At 46.4% G+C, this 21,782-nt stretch overlaps 1 protein-coding gene across 1 annotated transcript in view; it reads left to right on the forward strand.

The window, feature by feature from the left end:
- LOC115405158 (low-density lipoprotein receptor-related protein 8-like) overlaps window positions 1-21,782 on the forward strand; it is an 80,307-nt gene that overhangs the window by 13,819 nt on the left and 44,706 nt on the right. Inside the window, exon 3 of the mRNA XM_030114643.1 lies at window positions 14,215-14,337. Coding sequence (XP_029970503.1) covers window positions 14,215-14,337 — 123 coding nt within the window. The remainder of the gene's footprint in view (window positions 1-14,214; window positions 14,338-21,782) is intronic.

Below are 21,782 nucleotides of genomic sequence, written 5' to 3' on the forward strand. Positions count from 1 at the left end.
TACAGACTTTTTAGAACTTATTTTCTCTTCTACACGTTTCTCTGTGCGCCTCTTAATGCGGTCCGACCTGCAACTTCTGCAAACAGTTAGTTCCGCCATAAGCAGCTCCCTATCACTGGAGGTAGGAACCAGAATTTAATCAAACATAAACATGAGCAATGAACTGCAAATGTGACGCAGTTACACAGTTTCATGTCAGATTTGTTCAGCGTTAATCACATGAACCGGTTCCGGTGCCAGCCAGGTTTTGATGCGAGAGACTAAAACAAATTGTATTTTGATCAAATTATTGTATATAACAATACAACAATCCTGCTACTGCATGGTAGTAAAACGTCGCCTCTGTCTGTGTCTGACAGTTTCCTACAGCCTCCCACAGCTTCATCAGCACAGTGAATCCACAGCAGCCAGAAGAATATCAGACGTACAGCTGTAGATCCCTCACTGACGGCAGCCGTCTGAACCGACGCTCTCGTCTGACCGCCATCTTGAACCTGCATCGATTCCATTTATGAGAAAAGATTGAATGTTTTACATTTAAAAGACTCTGAACTCAGCGAATGTGGACCGTGATGGACGGTTTATTCAGCTGCTGTTTCACGTGGGAGTCTCTGTTATTGTCTTCTGAAATCACTCTGACCTGGTTACACTCTGAAGGAGTGAGATTCAGTGTGAAAGTAGGGGTGTTGGGTGGATTTACACCTTTTCAATATCTGCCAAGAAAGTGTGTAATTTTCACCTTGGATGTTTTCCCCAAACCGCCGCGGCCCCCGGGATGGCAGGGTCACTTTATCTTTCCTCCGATCCTCCCTTTCAGGTTGGAGACGATGAATCCAAAAGATTTTTACACATCCTGTTCCACATCATGTTTCACACTGCTCTCAGGATTCATTACATCCTGAAGTGAATGAATGAATGAATGAGTGAAGTTTTTATTTTGGGCATGTGAAAAACAAATCAAAGTATTCCAAATAACAAATCAAAATCCACCAAACATAAAATATGAAACCTTGTCATGAAACCTTACTAAAGATTTAGCACCATCTGACGTCTGATTTTTTTTTCTAAACTATTTATTGAATTTTCTGTGCTGTTCAAACACATACAATTAAAAAATCATTACAGTGCCAAATCACGTCGTTCCCAAAACAAAATTTTATATGTAACTGTACATCATCCCAATTGTTAAACCAGTATCTGTGGTAAAGGAGCTAATGAATGGGCTCCACATTTCCCTGAACTCCCCAGACACTATATTCTACCTTTTCTAGCTTAAGATGGATCTGACGTCCGATTTGCCAGAATTTTTAACCGGATTAATGTTTTAGCCTCATCATTTCTGCAGCCTTCACAGAAAGGCTTTGGCCTTGACGCTGTGTTAAAACAGTCGTTGCTGCTGTTGGTCTCAGCTGTGGGTCTCACTGTGTCCCGTCCACCCAGTGGGCTTCCAACAGTCTCAGTGAATAATTGCAGCTAATATCTCCTCTGCAACTTTTCCGGCATGCCAGGAACAGCTTTGACCTTCACGCTCATGTTCCATATCTGTGACGTCCACGGTGAAGCAGCTGATGGATTGTTGCCTTGAGGGCTGCGATCAGCGCCGGTTCGCTTCGTCTTTGAGCGCATCCTGGCCGGGTAGCATGTAAATACTCATTCTAAGCGCGTCGTTAAAACCCTGCGCAGATGCAGACTTTGGTTATGAAATCTCTCCGTCTAATAAACCGTCTGATGAACCTGCCAGCCGCTGCTTTGTGCCGCTCTTTATGGATTCTGCCGGTCAGGCCTTAACGCTGAGTGATGACATTCGGTCCAGGAGTTGTAATTACTTCTGACAGATGGATAATGATTGTTAAAAGCGGTGTCTCCTGTGTTTCAGCCGCATCGGAGCACAGAGAGGAGGCTGTTAAAGTGAAAAGAAAGTTCGCTGTGGGATTCTCTTTTATTAATTTTGATTCATCTGATCTCTCAGCGGTGCAGAAATTCGTTCGTGTTACACTTTGTTCAAATCGCTATAAAAGAAGAATTCAGTCTTTTTTGTATCGACGCTGTAAAAGCTGCCAGATGAATGGCGAGGGGAACGAGTGCCAGAGCCTGCTGTTTGTAAACTCCTCCGTTTGGATTATTGTGCTTCATGTGATTGTGATTCTCTCTTTGAAAATTTCCAGCTGAAAAGCTCCCCGCTTTTACTCCATGCACCGTGCACGTGGTCGAGGCTTTCATTGCTTTCTAACTCCAAACTTAAGACAATAGGCTGTGATTTTCGTTGCATTGAATCAGCACGTATGTGCATGTGTGCAGGTAATCTTTCCGAAACCATTAAAGGTTAAAAAAAAAAACGGCAGGGCTGATCAGTATGTCTCAGAGAGAAAGACCTCATGGCTCGATAACACACCACACTGAGGCGAGGCCTGGAATCGTGTTCTGCAGGACCTGAGTCTGAACCCGGCGCTGCAGACGGCGCCGTTCCAGGCGAGGAGGAAGGAGCATCTGGCTCTTACTCTGATTCGACTTCATTTCCACTGAAGCGTGCAGCGGAGGCTCTGGAGGGAAGAGCGGTGGTTTGGGAGGCGCTTTCACACCGTGTGACCACATTTTCAACCCAGAGGCTTTTTTTTTTTTTTTTTTTTTTTTTTTTTTTTGCCAAAAGGTGTGGGGCAGGTGAGAAACTGCCCCACCAGCCCGCTGCCATTCAACTCCCACACTCCAGATCTGATTATATTTTCAGTTGAACAAAACAGTGTTTTTGTTTAACTCTACGGGAGTTGAGGGTTTTTTTTTTCCAGCCTGTCAGAAAAAATTCTGCATCTGATCAAAATCCAGCCGTAAATGTTGTAAACGAGCCTTCCTGTCTGGTTGAGAGCAATGCTTTTATTTGGAAGCTTTGTGTTTCTGTTACTCTCAGATAAAAGCTGAATTTCTGTGTTTTCTGCCTCCAGCTGTGAAAAAGAGCACCTGATCTGACCCTCGTCATGGATTTAGAAGCAGCAGTAGGGAAGATATCCGGGAAACTCCTGCTGTTTAAAGCCCTGCCCGTTTCCGCCTCCGTCCACTATGATTGAATTTTTTTGCCAAATGGCTTAATGTCACTTCAAGCGCTGGTTTTGGCAATAAAAGGTTCAGTAAAGTGCTTTGGCTCTTCATCGCTGCGTTGAGCGTTTGTGAAAGGCACAGCTGTTTTTGCAGGTAAATCACAGCGATGCTGCTCTTGTTACGGCGGCGCACATCAGCCGCTGCCGCCACATTAACCACAATTTCAGCTGATGTGGAGCCAATTGCATCCAACACATGAAACGGCGCCGTTTCTACTGAGGTTTCTGCTGATGTGCAGCCCGGGACGCTTCATCCCCTCCATCATGCCTCCCCCCGGGTGGCTCCTGTCATCTGTGTGTTGCAGCGGTTCTCTTGAAGCCGTGTTTTCTGTATTGATCTATCGCCGATGTCTGCTGGGCCCGGCGGGTGTGATTGTTCTCCCCGCTGAATCATTAGCCGGCTGCAGAAAGCCCGATAGCAAACCGGAGCGTATTACCACTTTTACAGTGATCATAACCCTGTAATGAGATGCAAACGTCCTGGCTGAATCTAGGCTGCACTTTCCAGTAGAAGAGGTAATTACGTAGCACTGAATGACATTACAGCTGCGTTTCATCACCGTACGGCTTTAGAAGCTCTGTAGGAAACCGGTGAGCAGGGTCCAGTCCTCCTGCATCCAGAACCACCTTCAGCTGTTTTCCTCTGGATTCCTGATCCAGATATGAACCCTCATTAACCCGGGATGTGTACGGTCAGATGGGCTGGAGAGCTCTGCTCCTGCATACTGACATTGTTAAAAGAAAAAAAAAAGTATCAAAGTTACGTAATTCTTAATGCTCATTACCTTCAGTGGCTTTGTGCTGGATTGAGTTAAGCGTGGTTCAGGAAGCAGCTGGAGTGGAATTAAACTTACTATTGTCAGCTAATATAGGTCAGGTTCGTTATCTTTCGACGCTGGTCTCGTTCAGCAGCTCGTCATTCTTATGCAAGCGCTTCATCAAACCTCCCAGCACAGAGAGAGAGACAGAGTCGCTGCTTTGAGTCCGTTCTGTTTGAGATGAGTTAATACTGCAGAAGAGCTGCAGCTGATTAAATGCGGTTGAAGTGACCTTCCTCCTTCTGTCACCTGTGAAAACTCAGGCCCAGGTTACATGGGGCTTTTTTTCAATCCAATTGAAAACAATCGTGTTAAACACATCTGTATCCATGGACGGCGCACAAAGTGATCTACGATGAATCCTGGTTCTCCAGGGTTCTGGTGAAGTGGATTATACAGCGTTCTGTGACATGAGGACAAAGTCTCTCAGGGGACTTCCAGGTCTTTGTCTCTGCAGAAGCAGTCCTCAGTGTTTTTATCTGCTGATATCTGATCAATAATGTTCCAACATCTCCATCAGATCCTCCGCCAGCCGGAACCCCCATCCCGCCCGGCGCCACGTGCCGGTGTTGTCCACCGGGGCTCCGCTCTGCCTGCCGGTGTTTCAAATTAACTGGTGTCCGTGTTAACTTGTGACCAGCAGATGTTGAAAACCGACTGAAACTTGTAGCGGTTCTAGTGAACGTCGGTTATGTACAGTTACAGTAAATTTATAACTTTAGAGTCTTTTGCGAGTCTTTGGCAAGTTCATAAAAGTATCTCTGTCAGTACAGTTCACTGTTTTGTTTTGTTTTTTTCTTATATTTCTCAATAAATATCCGGGAGTAGTGCTAAACAGCCAATGCCACAGTGAAGTCTCAGTCCTGCTGCTCATGAGGCTTTGATGGTCCTTATGTTGATCACTTCCTGCAGTAATATTAGTTTACACCGCGATTTCAGTAGAAGTTTTCTGTGGACAGAAATTTGCCCAGTTCTGTTTGATACTCATGAATCTAACAGATAAATGTGTGATGAGACACATCAGCTCAGCTGCTGCCGTCGTCTTTCCAAACATTAGGACTGGTGGCGCATCCATCCAGAGCGGAACACTGGAGCAGTGCGCCGCCGTTACAGGATTCAGTGGAAATGCGGTTCGGTCTGTTTGTTTTGTTGAGTCCCCCGGTGGATTCGTCCTTCCCTGCGCTCGCTGCAGTGGGACAGCGTGTTGCCGGGAAGACGCCGAGCTGCACCGTGAAACTGTGGACATATGGCTTCAGCGAGACATGTTGTGCTTCTCTAAAGCGGAGCTCACCGCGAGACAGGGAGGGGGACAGAAGGTCGGGCACACGGAGGAGGCGTCCTGCAGAGAACCTGTGTGTGTGTGTGTGTGTGTGCTGAGGCAAGCTATTTTGTGTATATTTTTCTTGGAACAGCGGCTTGGTTTCAGCGCTCGTGGTTGGCATCGATTCTCTGAGTGAGCGTCTTGTGCCCTCTGTCAGGAGCATGAAGTGAAACAGGAAGTAAACGACGGCGGCAGCCCGAGTGAGGGAAAACGGAAAGATACGGCGCCGCTTGTGTATGTGTGCACACCCCCGTGTGTTTAATGACTTAGCCAAACTCAACTTAAACATTCTTAGTAAAGAAAAACAAAAGATGTTCTTGGTCAGGAGCCTCAGTGAAGGCCCCCAGGGTCCAGCTGGTGAGGAGGTGTTTGTGCCGATGCGACCTGACAGGGGGGGGAGGAACGCTGTCGGTTGGGAGGCTGGGGGTTATAATTAGCGCTGTGTGTCTTTGAGCAGGACACAAGGTCAGGGAGATTTGGCGAGCAGCTCCGCGTCGCCTCCCGCTCCTCCGCCGCCCTGCAGGACGCGCCACTGATCACACCGCTGATTGTTTGGAGCTGCAGCATCAGTAATCCATGACTGTGACTTTCCCCAAATACAATCAATAGTTTAAAATATTTCAGTGTTGTTGATTTTTACTGTTCTCCAAATGGGGAAGTAGTGGTTCGCAGTGTCGCCGCTCATTAAAGCTAGGGTTGGCGATCTGAATGAGATCCATGTTTTTAAATACTGGTTAAAATGATCTTTATGACCCGATGGGAAGCAATTCATAGTGTGTTCTTAAAGTAGTTTGGAAAATATCCGCTATCTACAGCAGGAGTAAAACGGGGAAAACAGCAACAAATAGTCTTGCCGGGACACCTTTTTTTAAACCAATCAAATCCCTTCGCCGTTCGACCTGCCCCCTGCGCGTACATGTCAATGGCGTGCACTGACCCTGGTTCAGTGCGCGCGCAGAAGGACGGAGCGTCGTTGCAGAATGGCGAAAAAGAATGTTTGGGGGTTCACATACGTTGAGTGCGGCATAACTTGGCGTAGTGCAAATAAAGAAAAACGAAGAAACGAAGCGCTGAGGGCAGGTTACGCCAGGAACGCACTGGACGCGGAAGCGCCGTGCGCGCCACAAATGTCTCCGCGTTTCTGCTCCCAACGGCAGCTCCTCCAATGGGGTGGGAGCTGGGCGGAGCCTTGGGGAGATGCTGCATTCGTGCTACATGCTAGTTTTCCAAGATCGCCAACCCTAGCTTTAAGAAGACTCTGGTTTGATTCCGGGGTCTGAATCTCTCTCTCTTTGTTCCTTCAAAGCATGTAGCTCTTTTTTTTTTTTTTTTTTTTTGTAGCAACACCATCTTTGTCCCACTTTCCAAAGACATGCTTGTTGGCATGGGTTAATTGGAGACTCTGAATTGGCTTTGTTAGTGTGTGTGTGTGTGTATGTGTATGTGTACATGTACGTGTACGTTTGCGTGTGCGTGTTTTCTTGTTAACCCTGTGATGGAATTGCACCTGCCTAAAGCCCACAGCCTGGCTCCAGCTCCCAGAACGCTCTGATTGGATGACGTGGATCATGAATGTGAACCAAACGACTCGATCATTTCTGGATGTTCATTTTTTGCACCGTCTCTATTTTGAATATTAAATTTGTCTGAGTTCTCATTGTATCGCCGTCAGAATCATCTCTTCAGCAGCCTTTCCTGTGACTGTCAGCATCACTAAACCAACAAGTTGTTGCCTAGCAACAGCCACCGCGGTCCACGTGTGTCTGCTCATACGGTCCTCTTCTCATTCAGGCCATGTCTCCCTCGTCAGAATCCTCAACTTTCTGTCGTCTTCTCACCTGATGTTTTGGATCCATAATTTTGTCCTCCGGTTGTTGAAGAGAAAAATCTTGCTGGTTCAGCCGTAATCACCGCTTTTCTGATGATAAACACAAATAATGCGGGTCAGAGATGAATCCTTCGTGTTTTGGTTCAATGTCTGAGATTTCATGCGTTTTAAGATGCGTTCATTGGGGGCTGCTGGCGTTGCCGCTGGCTGCTGAGGACTGTGGTCGGACTCTGATGAGAGACAGGAAGACAGCAGGACGGTTCTCTGCTGACCGTCGGTTTTCTCTGGCTTCTTCCCAGGTTTTGGCCGTTGCCCCTCAGTAGTCGGTTCGCCTGTTTCCAGCCTCCAGACTCTCACTGCGAGGCGTTTTAGAGAAATAAGGCACAACAAAAGTTAAAGTGTGCAGCAGTTTAGGGAACAAAGGGGAGATGTAATCTCTGGATGTCACCAGTGTGTCTCTGTGTTTTCGGATCGATACTCCATCAGCCGGAGCCGAGGCGGAGCTCGGGCCTCTGAGGCTTTCTGCTTTCGGCGGTTCGCTGCTAAACACACACACCTGACCTGGAGCGAGGCTGGGCATGCTGTCCTCTGTTTGGATAAAAACAAGTGAATTAATGATGATCGATGGTGAATACCAACGACCTCAACTTTTCTAAGCTTTCCCCACATCACCTTCTGCTTTAAGAACGCTATCTCTTCAAAAATCTACAAAACATTCACTTAACTTTCTGTCCATGCTGATGCCTCGTTGAGAGAAACCCCTCAGCTTAGTCCGATGGAATTCTGGAACTATTTGCTACAATAATTTGAAGCTCGAGCCTTACTGATGCCTTGCTATATTCTGTTTGCTCCCATGATATCCCATTATTTCTGAACGGTTTAATCATATGCGTTCTGGTTCAGGCCGACAGGATACATAATGTTTCTTGCTTTGACAACATTCCCCGACTTCAGTGTGGGCTAATGAGGCCGTTTGTCTTCTGATGCCCAGGAGAATGTGCTTATCGCTGCATTACCTATTCAGCATCTCACGGCCTCCGAAATGAAAGAGCTATCATTAATATCCCTCATGGTTTAAAAAGAAGAAGCTCTTCAAGGTGTGTGTGTGTGTGTGCCTGTGCATGTGTAGGTGTGTGTGTGTGTGTTGACCGAAGGCTGTCTGCTTCTCTGCTCTTGAACATCGCTGAATGATTGAGTGAGTTCGGTTCTTGACGGAGTGCATTAAGACGGTCGTCTCGTGGCTCCATGCATATTCACAGAGGCCTGACAAACCTCAGCTCGGATTTTTGTGCTCATTTGTATTCCCCCTGTATATGCATTTAAAAAAAAAAATGCTTGGACAATGCTTAAAATAGTAGTGAAATAAGGATTCTAACAGGATCTTTATGGAAGAAAAGAAGCCCAGACATCCGTGTCTCCTGCAAGGTCCTTCAGCTGCTGTGAGTGAATCCCGAGTTGAACCCAGCACTAAGAAAACAAGATGAATTCCCTCTCAAAGAGACGTAATCCCTCCTGCATGTTGGACGGACCCACTCCTCACGCTTTAGAATGTGATTCTAGAAACATACAAACAATTAGAGCAGAAACGATGAAGCAGCAGAATGGCTTCATTACGGCTGCAGTGGAAATAACATTTCTTCCATCAGATCTGAGCAGTGCTTTGCTTCGAGGTGGCTGGACTAGGATTTTTACTTCAGATAACGATTGATCTGGCGGAACGCTTCCCTTCTCGGTTTGGTTGTGAACCTGATAGTATTTGGTCATTTGTACTGTGAAATATGACGGTTTAGGCATTGAAATATATCTGAATATTATGTTTCAGCCGTTGTGATTTTGGTTTAGACATACGTGAATCTGTTGATTTTTACCATCTACGGTGTTTTTTCTTATCGGAATGTTGCCAACCAGTCCAACCACTCATCCTGACACGGGGAAGTTTCTACTGGTGCCTTGGAAATTAAAAGCAAATGGGCCATATTAGAAGAAGCTGAAACCTGAATTATATTATATATGTTGAGATGAAAGTGGCAGACCTGATATGCCACAGAAAAAAAAAAAAAAAAACCCTGAGAGCCGGTTAGAAGCTCCTGAAGGCAGGATGAGGCACATTTCATTACAGCTTTTTCTACTCTGACACTCAAAATCAACGCAGAGCAGAACAGACTTCTCTCTAAAATTCACACGGTTCTCAGGATGCCGCTCCTGATGCTCGGCTGAGCAAAGCTGTTTCAGAAAGACGAAACGGCATCGGCCCCAGAGGAGGACGGGGCTCCAGGTGGGGCTGGCGGAGCGTGGAGACGCAGTGGGGGTGGGTGACCCCCCCCCCCCCCCCCCCCCCCCACACACACACACACACACACACACACACACACACACACACACACACACACACACACACACACACACCCACCACCACCACCAAAGGTACTACGGCCCCCATTCTGTCAGTGTCACGTTCCATAAAGCGTCGTTACCGAGCGTCTCTCCTCATCCCAGCAGCCGTTACTCACTTCAGTTGTCTCTCGACCTCTTTCCATTCTCTCTCTCCTTTTCCCTTGCCCCCCCCCCCCCCCCCCCCCCCCCCCCCGCGCCCGTCCATCCTGCCGTCGGCCTCACATTTTTAAAAACTCCTTGATTAAAGCAGGAAGTCATGGCGAGCAGATGGCGCGGCGGCCCGGGGAGGATGCCGGGTGAACCGCGGCCCTGGAGACCTTCAGGGAAACGAGCGGCGAAGAAGGAGCTCGGGTCTCTGGGAGAGAAAGCTGCACGTCGTGCACGCGTTTGACCTGTGGGGGCAGCGCACTGGATCAGCCGGGGGGGGGGGGGGGGGGTTCAAAGACTTTGTCATGCGATCAAATGAAGTCTTAAGCGCCGTGTGCACCGGCGGAGCCTGAGGTCCCGAGTCCTGCCCTCGTCTCTCTTCTTGTGCCTGATTAATTTACACAGTGTTAAGACTCACACGTGGATTTGCTAAACGGGAGTGAAAAGTTTATTTGGGAAAACCTGAAATGTTCAGTTTCCCTCAGATTAAGCATTAAAAGGTGCTTTGTCGAGGATCAGACCTCAGAGATCTGATGACGGCGTCCCAGGAGGCGGGGTGACTTTAAAGCTTGCATTGTGGCTCCGGATTTCTCAGAGTGTCGCCCTGACTCTCCGCCGCTGCCAAACCTGCGTGGCCGATTAATGCCTTTTAATATGCAGGCGGTGTGAACGTGTGAGGCGCTTCTCTCAGAATGTCAGCTGCTAATGAGTTTAGGCACTTAAGGGAGGCGATGGTTAAAAGGATGTTACAATCCCCATTTGAGACGTAATCATACGCCTCCACCTGTAACAAAGGCCCACACTCCCAGCTCTGCGAGCCTGGAGTGGCTCAGCATCGGACCAGGAGAGAGCAAAACAAAACACTGCTCGTACGCTGTGGTGGTAAACATAAGCCGATGCAGCGTTCTCACACAAAGACGGAGAGGGCGGGGGGAGAAACGGAGGCTGGGAGGGAGGGAGTGTTTGTCTGAGTCGTGTAATGAGGTCGGCTCGCAGTGTTCTGCAGAAAAAAAAGGCGGGAAAGTGTGTTAATTGGCAATTTTTGAAGCTAATGAGACAAGGGTTTGAGGATGAGGAGCAGTAGAGCAGCCTCACCTCCGTATCTGCTGGAGACCCGCCTCTATTGTCTAATGAAGCGTTTCTATTGGCCGCCCTGGAACCGCGGCTAATCAGATGACCTACTTATTATAAATCTGGGGGGGGGGGGGGGGGGGGTTAAACCACTTCAATTTAGAGAATAACTTGCCTGGAATGCTATCAATAAACAGATACCAAGTTACTGGTTTAATTTTTTTCTCTCAACATTTCGAAACACGAGGCGCTCATAACTGTGGTGAGGAATTTTCATGATGCTTTATCTGTCCGTTTGCAATAATCTGCATTAGAAAAGAAGAAACAGCTGACAATCTGCAGCAGGCCTCAGTCCACAATCATGTTTTTGTGCCTGTGATGTGGCATATATATCAATCTATATAAGTAAGGCACATAAAATGAGAAGTACACACTGAGCCTGTTTCATTCACTGTTTGAATGAATGCAGATGAGAACCTACTTAATTACACAATTCCACATTTGCATAATTGAACTTAACATTTCAAAGAGCGTTTTGGTAATGTAAGTAATCAGCCTGGTAAGTGTCCTGGTGACATTTAGTCGTTAAAAGGTTTACCCTGTTCCGCCCACGCTCTTTTGTCTTCATGATCTTCGGCTGAGCGGCCTCCGGGGTTTTCAACCTCGACTGCAGATAAGAAAATGTCCTGTTTATGCAGTGAGAACTTTTAAAAGTACATTTTCTGATAAGAAATATTCGACAAGGTCGGTGTTGAGAGAAGCTCAGTGAAGAAGTGATGATTCATTCGAAAATGAGTGTGTGTGAAAATCAAATGTGTTTTTGATTTTAGTTTTAAGCGCATTTGTTTTGTTTGCAAAGTAAAAAAGTAAAAGTTAAGATCAGATACAAGATGAGATTCACTATTGATCTGGAAAATAATTCTGTGATACAATCAATAAAATTAGTAAAGCGTAATAGAACCTGTTTCTATCAGTGGTCTTATTGTGACCATTTATTGACAATGCAGAGTTAAAGCAACACTAAGGAACTTTCAGTTTTCGTTGATTTTGGTGGCGCCAGTGGACAAAAGCGGTAGTGTTTTGCCTGAAGGAATACTACAGTTCCCATGAGGACTAGCGCACGGCGTGGTAAAATGCTGCTCCTGGTGGCGTGCTGTCGGACTGAACTCGCCTACATTTGTTTCCAGTGGCTGTGTGAAGGATGGATAGCGACGAGGTCATGAGTCTAAATGAATCTAATGGTGGCTAAACAATGTTATATCGTGATGTGATGCATGCCGTAAAGCAGTTCACACATTTGGAGTTTTTTAGTGTGCAGGGTTCCTACCACCCTCCTCACAGCTGCTTAGTCCAAGTGAAAGCAATACTGACGCCCTCAGCCCGTCACAGAGGGGTCATTCAACTAGTTGTAAGTCGATGTATCATCACAGAAGCTATTAAAAGGTTTTATTAAGGTTGAAAAGTTCCTTAGTGTAGGTTTAAGGAACCAGTCGCTCACAGAAATCTTTACACTTTACATTTGTGCCTTTCTGGAGGTTTTCACATCTGCGTAGAGGACAAAAAAGCCTACGTTTTGATATGTAAAGGACCTTTCTACGTGAAAGTATGGCAACTCACTGTTGAGTTGTTCGGGGATGATTTTTGTGTGATTTTTGGGCAACTCTCATCCGGAATATATACGAAAAAATTGTACTTTTTTGGCAATTTTCTTGGTTATTTTTCACTGGAACGCTGAAAAAATATCATAGCACACCATTCCCAGAATTTAGACACGTTTTGATGTGACTTTTTGTGGTGCGAACGGTGCAGGACAAGTTTTCCGGCAAAGTTTGCTCGTCAGAAGAATAATAAAATGAAACCCGGGACGAGGCCCGGCCAGGATTATAATCTTTGCGCCTTGCCAAGGGCAGCCACAAAGAGCTATCAGTTGAATTTCTATTAACTGTTTAGAAATATGTTATTTGGTCTGTCTTCTCAGCTGGTTTTTTGAGAGAAAACCAGAGTAGAGGAAGAATGTGCAAACTGCACAGGACTCGAGCCTGGACTCAGTTTGGGAATTTACTTTACTCTATCTGCTACAATTTCCACACAAGACGTAGGAATCCTGATTTTGGATGCCCCTGTCACCACGGTGGATCGTTACTGCTGAATGAGCACAGCAAAGAAATATCACAGCCACGATTTGCCCTCCTATCTTTCCGCCCCTCGGCGAGGCTCAAGCGTCCTGCACGTCGCTAAACGGTAAATCTAATTTGAGGCGTCGCCGCCGAGGTGGCGCCACCTCAGGAGCGGCTGTGGCTGTGTAAGAACGGCGGCGCGCTCGGCGGAGGGCTTTTAGCAGGTGATTTATTAGACTCTGCTGTGGGACTTGCAGAGGAAATTGAACGGTCTGACCCGTGCTCGTGCTTGTTGCACGACTCTCCGCCAGGAGACGCTCCAGGTGGAGAATGCTCGGCGTTTTGTGTCTAAGTGCCTGTTTTCACGCGTTATCTGAGAGTTTGAACACACACACAGTTTGGAGAGTCGACTGATCAGCTCTGGGCTGTTGCTGGAACTTTCCAACATGCCGTTTCTGACATTTTTTTTTTTGATTTTTCAATTCTCGCCACGCTTGACATGTTTATCAGCCCGTAGCCCTGCTGGCTCGTCGCTTTCTGCAGTAAACAGGTCAGGGAGGTAACAGGTTTAACCGTTTCTCCGCTCTGCGATGGAAAAACCTGAAGGAGGGATGGGATCTCGGATGAAGGGAGAGGAGACGAGTGGAGAGGGCAGGACGGCACAGCCAATCACAGTCAAGAAAGCAGAGATAATTAGTGCAGGATATCAGGGTAGAGAGGAGCGCGCCGTCGAGGGCGGCGAAGGAATAATGTGAGAAATGATGGAAGTGATCTGCTGGATGAGAGAGGGTGATTGCTGGATTCAGATAAGCGGCGCGGCGCCTGTTCAGAGCTGAGGTGTTTGAAGAAGTGCTCATCCAAAGGTTCTGAGCTCTGCTGCTCCGAACGACTCGCTAGGCCGGGTTCTGCAACCTTTATGGCCACAAAGAGCCGTTTTAACGCAGAAACAAAAACTACATCTTAACATGCATTCATGAAGTTTTAACCACAGGTCAGAATTGAACCTCTTAGTACATTTAACCTATTTTTGTTCCTGATTTTAAAAATTTTGTTCCTGTTTTTCAGCTTTTTTGTGAAAAGATTTAAAATTTTACACAAGCTGTTCTATAATTTTTTTTTCCCCATTTCTTGTGGTTTTTGCTATTTTTCCCAATTTTATTTGAACCTTTTTTGAATCCCTTTTGTACCAAGAGTGATGAATCAGATAATAATTTAAAAATAAGTTAACTGTTTTTTCATGCATCATGTGGTGAAGGCTTCATGGAGCCGCTACAGAGGGACTATAGAGCCATGTGGCTCCAGACCGCTGCGCTAGACTTTCCTCCTCAGATCTCCGTGAAGTACAATAAAAAGTTGTCCACAAATGTTCATTTCAGTTTGAAGCTGGTTTTAAAGTCTTGGGTTTTTTTCTGCTTCTGTGTCCGAGCAGCCAGGAAGACCTGCGCCCCCGAGGAGTTCGCCTGCCTGAACGGTCAGTGCGTCCCGGGACGCTGGCGGTGCGACGGCGAACCCGAGTGCCCGGACGGCTCCGATGAGGCGGAGGAGACCTGCAGTAAGTGTGAAACCACTCGGCCGCTCGCGCCAAGGACGGGTTGACGGCGCACTTCAGGCTTGTGGCCGTGAGCGCTGCAGGAGCTCGGCAAAACGAGCCTCATGGTGAAACAGAGAGATTCAACCGGAGACATGAGTGGTCAGAAAAACTGCTTGATGAAGAGAGGATACTGAAAGCTCTGATGTAAAAAGAAAAAAAAAAAGGTTTAAATTAAATCTGTCCTGATGGGGCTGAGGTGAGTGGAGTCCGCAGCCAAGACGCCGCTCCAGCGTGGGAGAACAATCCTCCTTTAATTGTTTTCTTCCTTTAAATGCTAATGTTCTTTTCTCTCGTGGCTGCGCAGGTCTCTCCTGGGGTTGGAGATAACAGACACAGCTGAAGGCATTCCACTAATAAACAACAATATCTGAGGGAAAACAGAGCAGACTCGCACTGGAATTTAATATTTTACTTCACAGTGCTGTGGATGGAAGTGTGTAGCACGATATAACAAAAGAGAAGCAGTGTGGTTGAACAGTATTGCTGTTACACAGTAGTGTCATATGAACGTCTAAGATTTATAGCAATTACAAGTAATTGGCTAATTCGGGCCGATATCTGAATGCAGACACCAATAATAATACTGGTATGTGAGAAACTGTTCTGGAATCCAATAATGTCTGGCTGCTGCTGGTCTTCATCATGATTTCACGTTTGGAGGTTTTAACCATGACTGTGCTTTGCATCTCTAACCTCCTCCTGAAAGGTGTTGTGGGGGGATTGAAGGGGGAGGGGGTGGGCGTTGAAATGCATCCAGCTGAGTGGGAAATGAATGAAGAAGAAGCGGAATGAATGAGTCAGAGGAGGATTTTCATTCTGGTTTTGTTTGTTTACCGGCTGGATGTTCGGCCTGGCGGATGAATAATGGAGCAGCAGCAACGCCTCTCATGTCACCCGCTGGAAAGTTGAAGGCAAGGAGGGAGACGTAAAGGGACCTCTGAAGGATAGCAAGTTTCGATTGGAAATCCAATTAAAGATAAATGAAGGACGGATTCATCTCTTGGCTGCAGAATAAAGGGATCGAGATCTGGGTTGAGAAGAAAGTCATTTCTGTGAAAATCCCTCCTGTATCCACACGATGCTGCAGTGTAGAGAAACTCCGAACACCTACGCTGAAAACTCTAGTTTTTATTTCGTTATAAAACCAGAAGGCGATCACTCCAGCAGTTTGTCAGACATATGGCTGCTTCGGTTTCATCAGTTGTATCTTCAGACCCGGATCAATACTTTGTGCTGTGCAGCAGGCAGAAAGGGAAACATCCTTTTTCCCAGAGAGTCAGGAGAAACAGCAGCAGGTACTTTTTCTCTTTTTACCCCGCGGGCGGTTGGCCTCCCGATCATATGTCCTGATGGAGTCTGCGTCCCGAACAGACGGACGGTTAATGATCTCCTCTTCATCACGGCTGTCTTTCTGTTCGAGTGAACGCAGCTGCGCCGCAATCAAAGCCCGAGACACACAGAGGAGGAACGGACGTCGGCTGAATCCTCTGTGTTCACGGTGTTTTCCAGCCAGCTTGGAGTGTCTCCGCTATCGTCTCCGCTATCGTCTCCGCTATCGTCTCCGCTATCGTCTCCGCTATCGTCTCCGCTATCGTCTCTCTCGACTCTCTCGGTAAATCACCTGCCTGTGCGAACCGCCTGGCTCAGGTTGCAAAGCCTTCTGTGAGCAGGAAATCTCTTCAGGTGTGATAATTTCTCATTAGAGTTGAGATGCAGGGCAGCAAACTTGTCTGAAACACTGGTTTTACTCTCGTTTTGGGAACCTTTTATTGGGGAGTTTGCATGTTCTCACTGGGCAAAGAGGTTAATTCTAACTTGTCCTGCACGCCACCTAACTTGTATAATGACTAGGCCAGGGTTCTGCAGCCTTTATGACTAAAAGAGCCATTTCAGTGACTTTCCCTCAAGTCCAGCAGTTCTGGAGCCATAAAGAACATTTAAGCTTTAAAATGAGGTGAATGCAGCCCAGGACGCTTCACAAAAACAAAATAAATATCATGATGCAATCATGAAGTTTTAACTACAGTTCAGAATAGAACATTTTATTACATTTAACCTGTTTTTGCACCTGATTTTCACAGTTTTGTCCCTGTTTTTGAGCTTTTTTGTTGATCATTTTGAAATTGTATCAATTTTACCTCCTTTTAAACAGTTTTCTGTGCTTTTTTTTCCTGCCGTATTTAATTTTCTTATGTTAGAAATTGGAGACGTTTTAGGGTTTTAAGCTGTTGTATCATGCTTTAAATGTGACGGAGGTTTTAAATGTACGATGATGTAGATGTAGGCTGCGCTTGCCTGATGAGCCTCGTCTCCTGTTTTATTCACTCCCAGTTCATCTGCTCTTTATGTCTATTTAAGTTTCACATGAACGCAAACATACAGTACACACACACACACACACACACACACGCGCGCACACACACGGCGCTGCCGTTTTGGACCCGGTGCTGCAGACATCTGTGCCACAATCATTCTGGCTCGCTGACTGGAGTCCCGATTACACGCTGGAGTAGCGTCGGCCCGGGCCGCTCGGAGCCAGAGAGTTTTACTCCTCAGCGCTGAAATATGAATGACTCTCTGGAGAAACACGCGAGGCTCCAGACCTCAGAGTTTTTCGTATCCAGATAATGTGTCGTCAAGGCGGAAGTGGGCCGCGGCGGTCCGACCTGCTGCTTCACCGGAGAGGATGGAACTAGAAGAGTTTTTCTACTTTAATGACTGAATAATTTCTGACGGCGTAGCTCAGTTCTGCTCTCTTCTGCATGTCACTCCGTTCCTCCTGCTTTTAAGGTCACTTCTTGGAGATGAAAACTGTGTTTCTTCCTCCCGTCAGTGTTTCATGTTGCTGCTGCTCCTCAATCCACTCTGCTGCCTCTCTAATTTGGTTTTACGATGTTATATAATTCATTGTGGATTATAGGCATTTCTCTGAGGGAGGGTTTGATGAAATTTCCCTCTTTAAAACCCTCTATAGATATTGAGCTTCAAACCGTTGATAATAAAGCTTTACTTTGTATTGACTTTATAATGGGAGGGGTTTTTCTTCTAAACTGTGAACTGCGCTTAATAGATTCAGCAATTTACTGCTCAGCATTCGTCTTGAGATTTGACTTCATGTGGAGATGTGAACTGTCATAAAAACAACACCGTTTACAGGCAGGTTTACTGCAGACTGATCCCATCAGAACAACTCAGAAGAGGAAAAACAGTGAAAATAACGGATCAATGCAGAAAGTTAACAGAAATATAACGCTGAAATAAATCATGTGCACAACTTGACTTATGGGACTTTTTAGTTAAGTGAACATACATGAGTCTGTTTATTGATTCAATCTGCAAAAATCAATTTGAAATGAAAAAAAAAAATTCAGGATCAAATATGACGCTATTAAAATGAGGTTAATTATTGTTTATGAATTATAGTGCCCTCCTTTTTATTATCTCTTTCCTTTTTAATTGAGTCTAATCTCTAATTTTACGGTCAGGTTAATATCGGCTCCCTTTCAGGTGTCGACAGTGAAACTTTGTGAGTTGAACCTGGTGAAGTTTGTATCTTAATACTGCACGATTCCATATTATTTCTACTGATTCCACTGAAAGCTCTTCGATCTTTCTGCAGCGTGACGATAACACTGGTTTTTGTGTGTTTGACCTGGCGTCTGCTGCTCCTTCAGAGACTGGACAGGATGTGTGTATCGTTTCATCACTGACCTCCTCGCCGTACACACACACACACACACACACACACACACACACACACACACACACACACACACACACACACTAGAATACAGTAGAAGAAGATTCCACTGAGAGGGGAGGTTGAAACATCACCGTGAGGAGCTGCTGGTTCTTCTCTGCTTTCTTCACCCACTCAAAATCCATTTTTGTTTGAGAATAATTGTGCTGATAAATTGAGGGTTGTTATTTATGTCAGTAAGCATTGGTCACACTGACAACTGCTTCATTTAGCGAGGAAGTATATTTCCATCAGCCCAGCTGCAAACTGAATAGAATCAAACAAATCAATTTGATGTGAATTTCATTGACTGGAACAGTTTAATCACTTCTCTTCTTGTCTGTTTCTCGTGAAATACATAAATAAGGCATTCAACCAGGAAAGGTGATTGCTTTTTATTCCCAGTGAATCTTTGGTTGTGGTATTTCTGAACGGTTTGAATGGAGGACAGGCTCGCACAGTGAAAGCCTTTTATCTGACATCTCGTTCGAACCACTTCTACTTTCATTTTCCCAGAAATTCCACCTTTTTATGTTTCATTTTTTGTTCCTCTTTAGTTTCCGTCCCGCCGCCAGCGTTAAAGGTGCATTAAAGAGTTTTTCAACTTTAAAAATACTTGTTTTCCACCATAAATATGTTACAAATATTCAATGATGTGTACAATGTGCCCTGACATATTCATTGTAAGTACCGCTAACAGCGTTAAATTGTCACTTGAAAGTTTCAGTGCCAGTCTGGCACCAGAATTTTTTGGGGGAGAATTTGATTTGATTTGATTTAGGTTTCGTTTTGTCCGCCATTACTCCGCCAGATGCTTAACTGAGCAGTACTGAGAATGGATCTTCCAGAAAGTAAGAAAAGACTTCTAGCACTGCCACAACTCCGGCACAGACCAAACCAGGCAAAAGAAACTTAAATTTTACTTGAGTACTACTAAGAGCGAGGAAGGACTTCCCCTCCTCCGTGCACGTACATGCACGCAAGCCACAGGCGCGAGTTTTTCACTAAGCTGTATTACGCCCAAGGCCTGCAGGGGCCGCTGTTTCGCATAAAACGTGCAAACTCCTTAATGCACCTTTAATGCCCTGTTAGCCGTTTGTGGAGAACGGAAGAGGTGTGAGTTATTCTGATGCTGTGGTTGTTGGTGAAAGCGTCCACTGCGGCGGTCGCTCAGCGGGTCTCTGGGTCCAGACCTGCCATTACTGCTGAACAGCATTCTGGGAGTCATGTAGAGCAGCCTGTTTCTGTATGAGAGTGTGTTTAAATAGGTGGAAGTTTGCTTTGCTTTGTGAAGAGTTTTTAATTTTAATATTGTGCTCAGTGACGCTGGCCTCAAGGCCAGAACCCGGCCCGGTTCCAGCCCGGTTCAGGGTCTTTCTGTGTGGACTTTTGAGTGGTAATGCCGGCTGCCCTGACCCGGGAGGAGTTCAGGCTGCTCTGATTCGGGTGAAGCAGTTCAGAAGATGGATGTGTCGTCTGTGAAGTTTTATGTCTGATCTGTGGAACTGCGTTTCATTGTGCTCTCCTCCTGGGTGGGTTACTGCAGAAACAGCTGCAGAGCCTTAATGATTCTCACATCGCACAGCTTCTCCCAAAGCTACAGAGTTCAACTGAGGGAAGATGTATATTTATCATGCTTTAAAAAAACAAAACAAAAAACCCTGGAATTATCTTCATTCTGACGGTTATTTTCCTTTTTCTCCTAATATGTGTACGTCTCTGATTGCCAGTAATTGTGTAATTTCCGTTCTTTTGTTTTAATATCTACGCTATCAGCCGATCCTCCTGAAGGTTTGTCCCGTAATGACTTTAAGTAGCGTCACTAAACAGTTTGATTTCTGTTTTTAGGATCAATTAGAAGTGAGAAACCAAATGAATCCTCCGCTATCTGCTTCACGGTTGGTGAAGCCGATGGATGTCGTTGGCATCGGGAGACTCGTAAAGTATGTAGCATTCTGGGAGCTGAGGGACTCTCCTGCTACGATGCAGAATGGCGTACCGCGCTGCATCGCTGAAAATAAAAACTTGTCCTCCCGTCGCGTGCAGCCGAAACGCGTTCTGTGCTGTAACAGATCTATAATTCAAAGAGGACACGGCTGCGTTCACCCAGTTTAATGAAGCCCAGGATGTGAGGAAGACTCGCGTTCTGAAGCGATTGTCCCCGTTTGCAGTTGTTTCCTTCCCGGGGAGAACCTCGGCGCTGGTCAGCAGGACCTGCTGGAACTCCGAAGAACTCCTGTAGACCAGACAGTCGGAGAAAGCCATTACCACTCAAAAACAAAAAATGCGATTATGAATAATGATTTGTGGGATTTAGTTGCAGCGTGTTGGAGGAGACGATCTGAGTGCTGCCCCCGCCTGGCTGCAGGGTGAATCACCGCTCTCCATGTCTATTATCGGTCAAAACAGGCCTTGATTTATGGTGCTTTCACACCAACAGCATTTGGTCCGCTTGAAGCGGACTAGAGACCCAAACTCCTGCAGGTTCGGTTCGTACGCGCTGGTGTGAAAGCAGACCAGTTAGTTTTGGTCCGGGACAAAGAACCGCACCGAGACCTCCTCGAGGAGGCGGTCTCGGTGCGGTCTCGGCACGGTCCGCTGCTGGTGTGAACGTTGACCAGCCTCGCTCCTGTCCGCTCTGTTGTGGAGAAGGCTTTTTGGTCGGCGGAGGCTTCCGTAGCAAGCCGCGCGTCACATCACGTCACACATGCTGGCCAATCAGGGTTCACTTCCGTCACCCAAAACACACTATTGTGTGAACAGCGCCACCAAGAGGCAGGAGGGTCATAGTGGATAGTTCATCTGCAAAAACAAGTGGTGTGAATGTGAACCGAACTAGTTGACAGCTGCGACGTTTATGAATAATTTATGTCCAAACCGAACCACTCTAGCGGACTAGTAGGTATGAAAGCACCCTTAACATCCAGGCAGGGATCAATCCCCCGGGACGTTTCAGTGTAATATTACATCTGTTACCAACCCACAGTTCATTACAGGAATCAGTTTAACAAGAGTTTAGCAGCCGCAGATTTATGAGGCTTTGCTTTGTCCTGACTCAACGGGCTCACTGGAAGCTGAAGGATTGAATTGTTCCTGCGTTTTGGCGGTTAAAGCTAATTTTTAAGGTAAAAAGCTGTGAACTGAAGCTCCCGCGTCTTTGTTGTGATGAACGCCGCCTCGGGTTTTGCAGGAGGCGATGAATCCTCGACTGATCTGCTGCCAGAAACGCCACGGCGCTGATAAACCCCCATTTTTCACCCCGATGGTAAACGGCAGCGCGGCGCTCAGTTTGTCTGTGAGTAATTGTCTTTTATTAAGTCGCGTACTTTTCAAGCAAAAAGCCCATTAGCGGCGTCTGGATGGAGCCGTGGGGCTTCAGTAACCAGCTGCTGTCACACTGAGCACGAAGATGGTTCTGTGTTTGGATTCGAGGGAGGAGAGCTCAGGACGGCTCGACTCTTCGCTCGGCCCGCCGCTCCTCCTCCACGGCGTTCCTCTTGCCAGGAACTGTTTTGATTTGGCTTCAGGATAAGAACCTGAAAGGTCGCGCTGCCGTCTGTCTCCTCTTCCTCTCCTCCTTTATACGCCGTCTCGCTCCTTATGGATTCTCTGAAATTCTCTTTCTCTGCTCCTCTTTCTCTCTGCCTCCATTTAGTTTTTCATTTTT

This window comes from Salarias fasciatus, chromosome 18, assembly GCF_902148845.1.
Source record: "Salarias fasciatus chromosome 18, fSalaFa1.1, whole genome shotgun sequence".
NCBI classification, from domain to species: Eukaryota; Metazoa; Chordata; class Actinopteri; order Blenniiformes; family Blenniidae; genus Salarias; species Salarias fasciatus.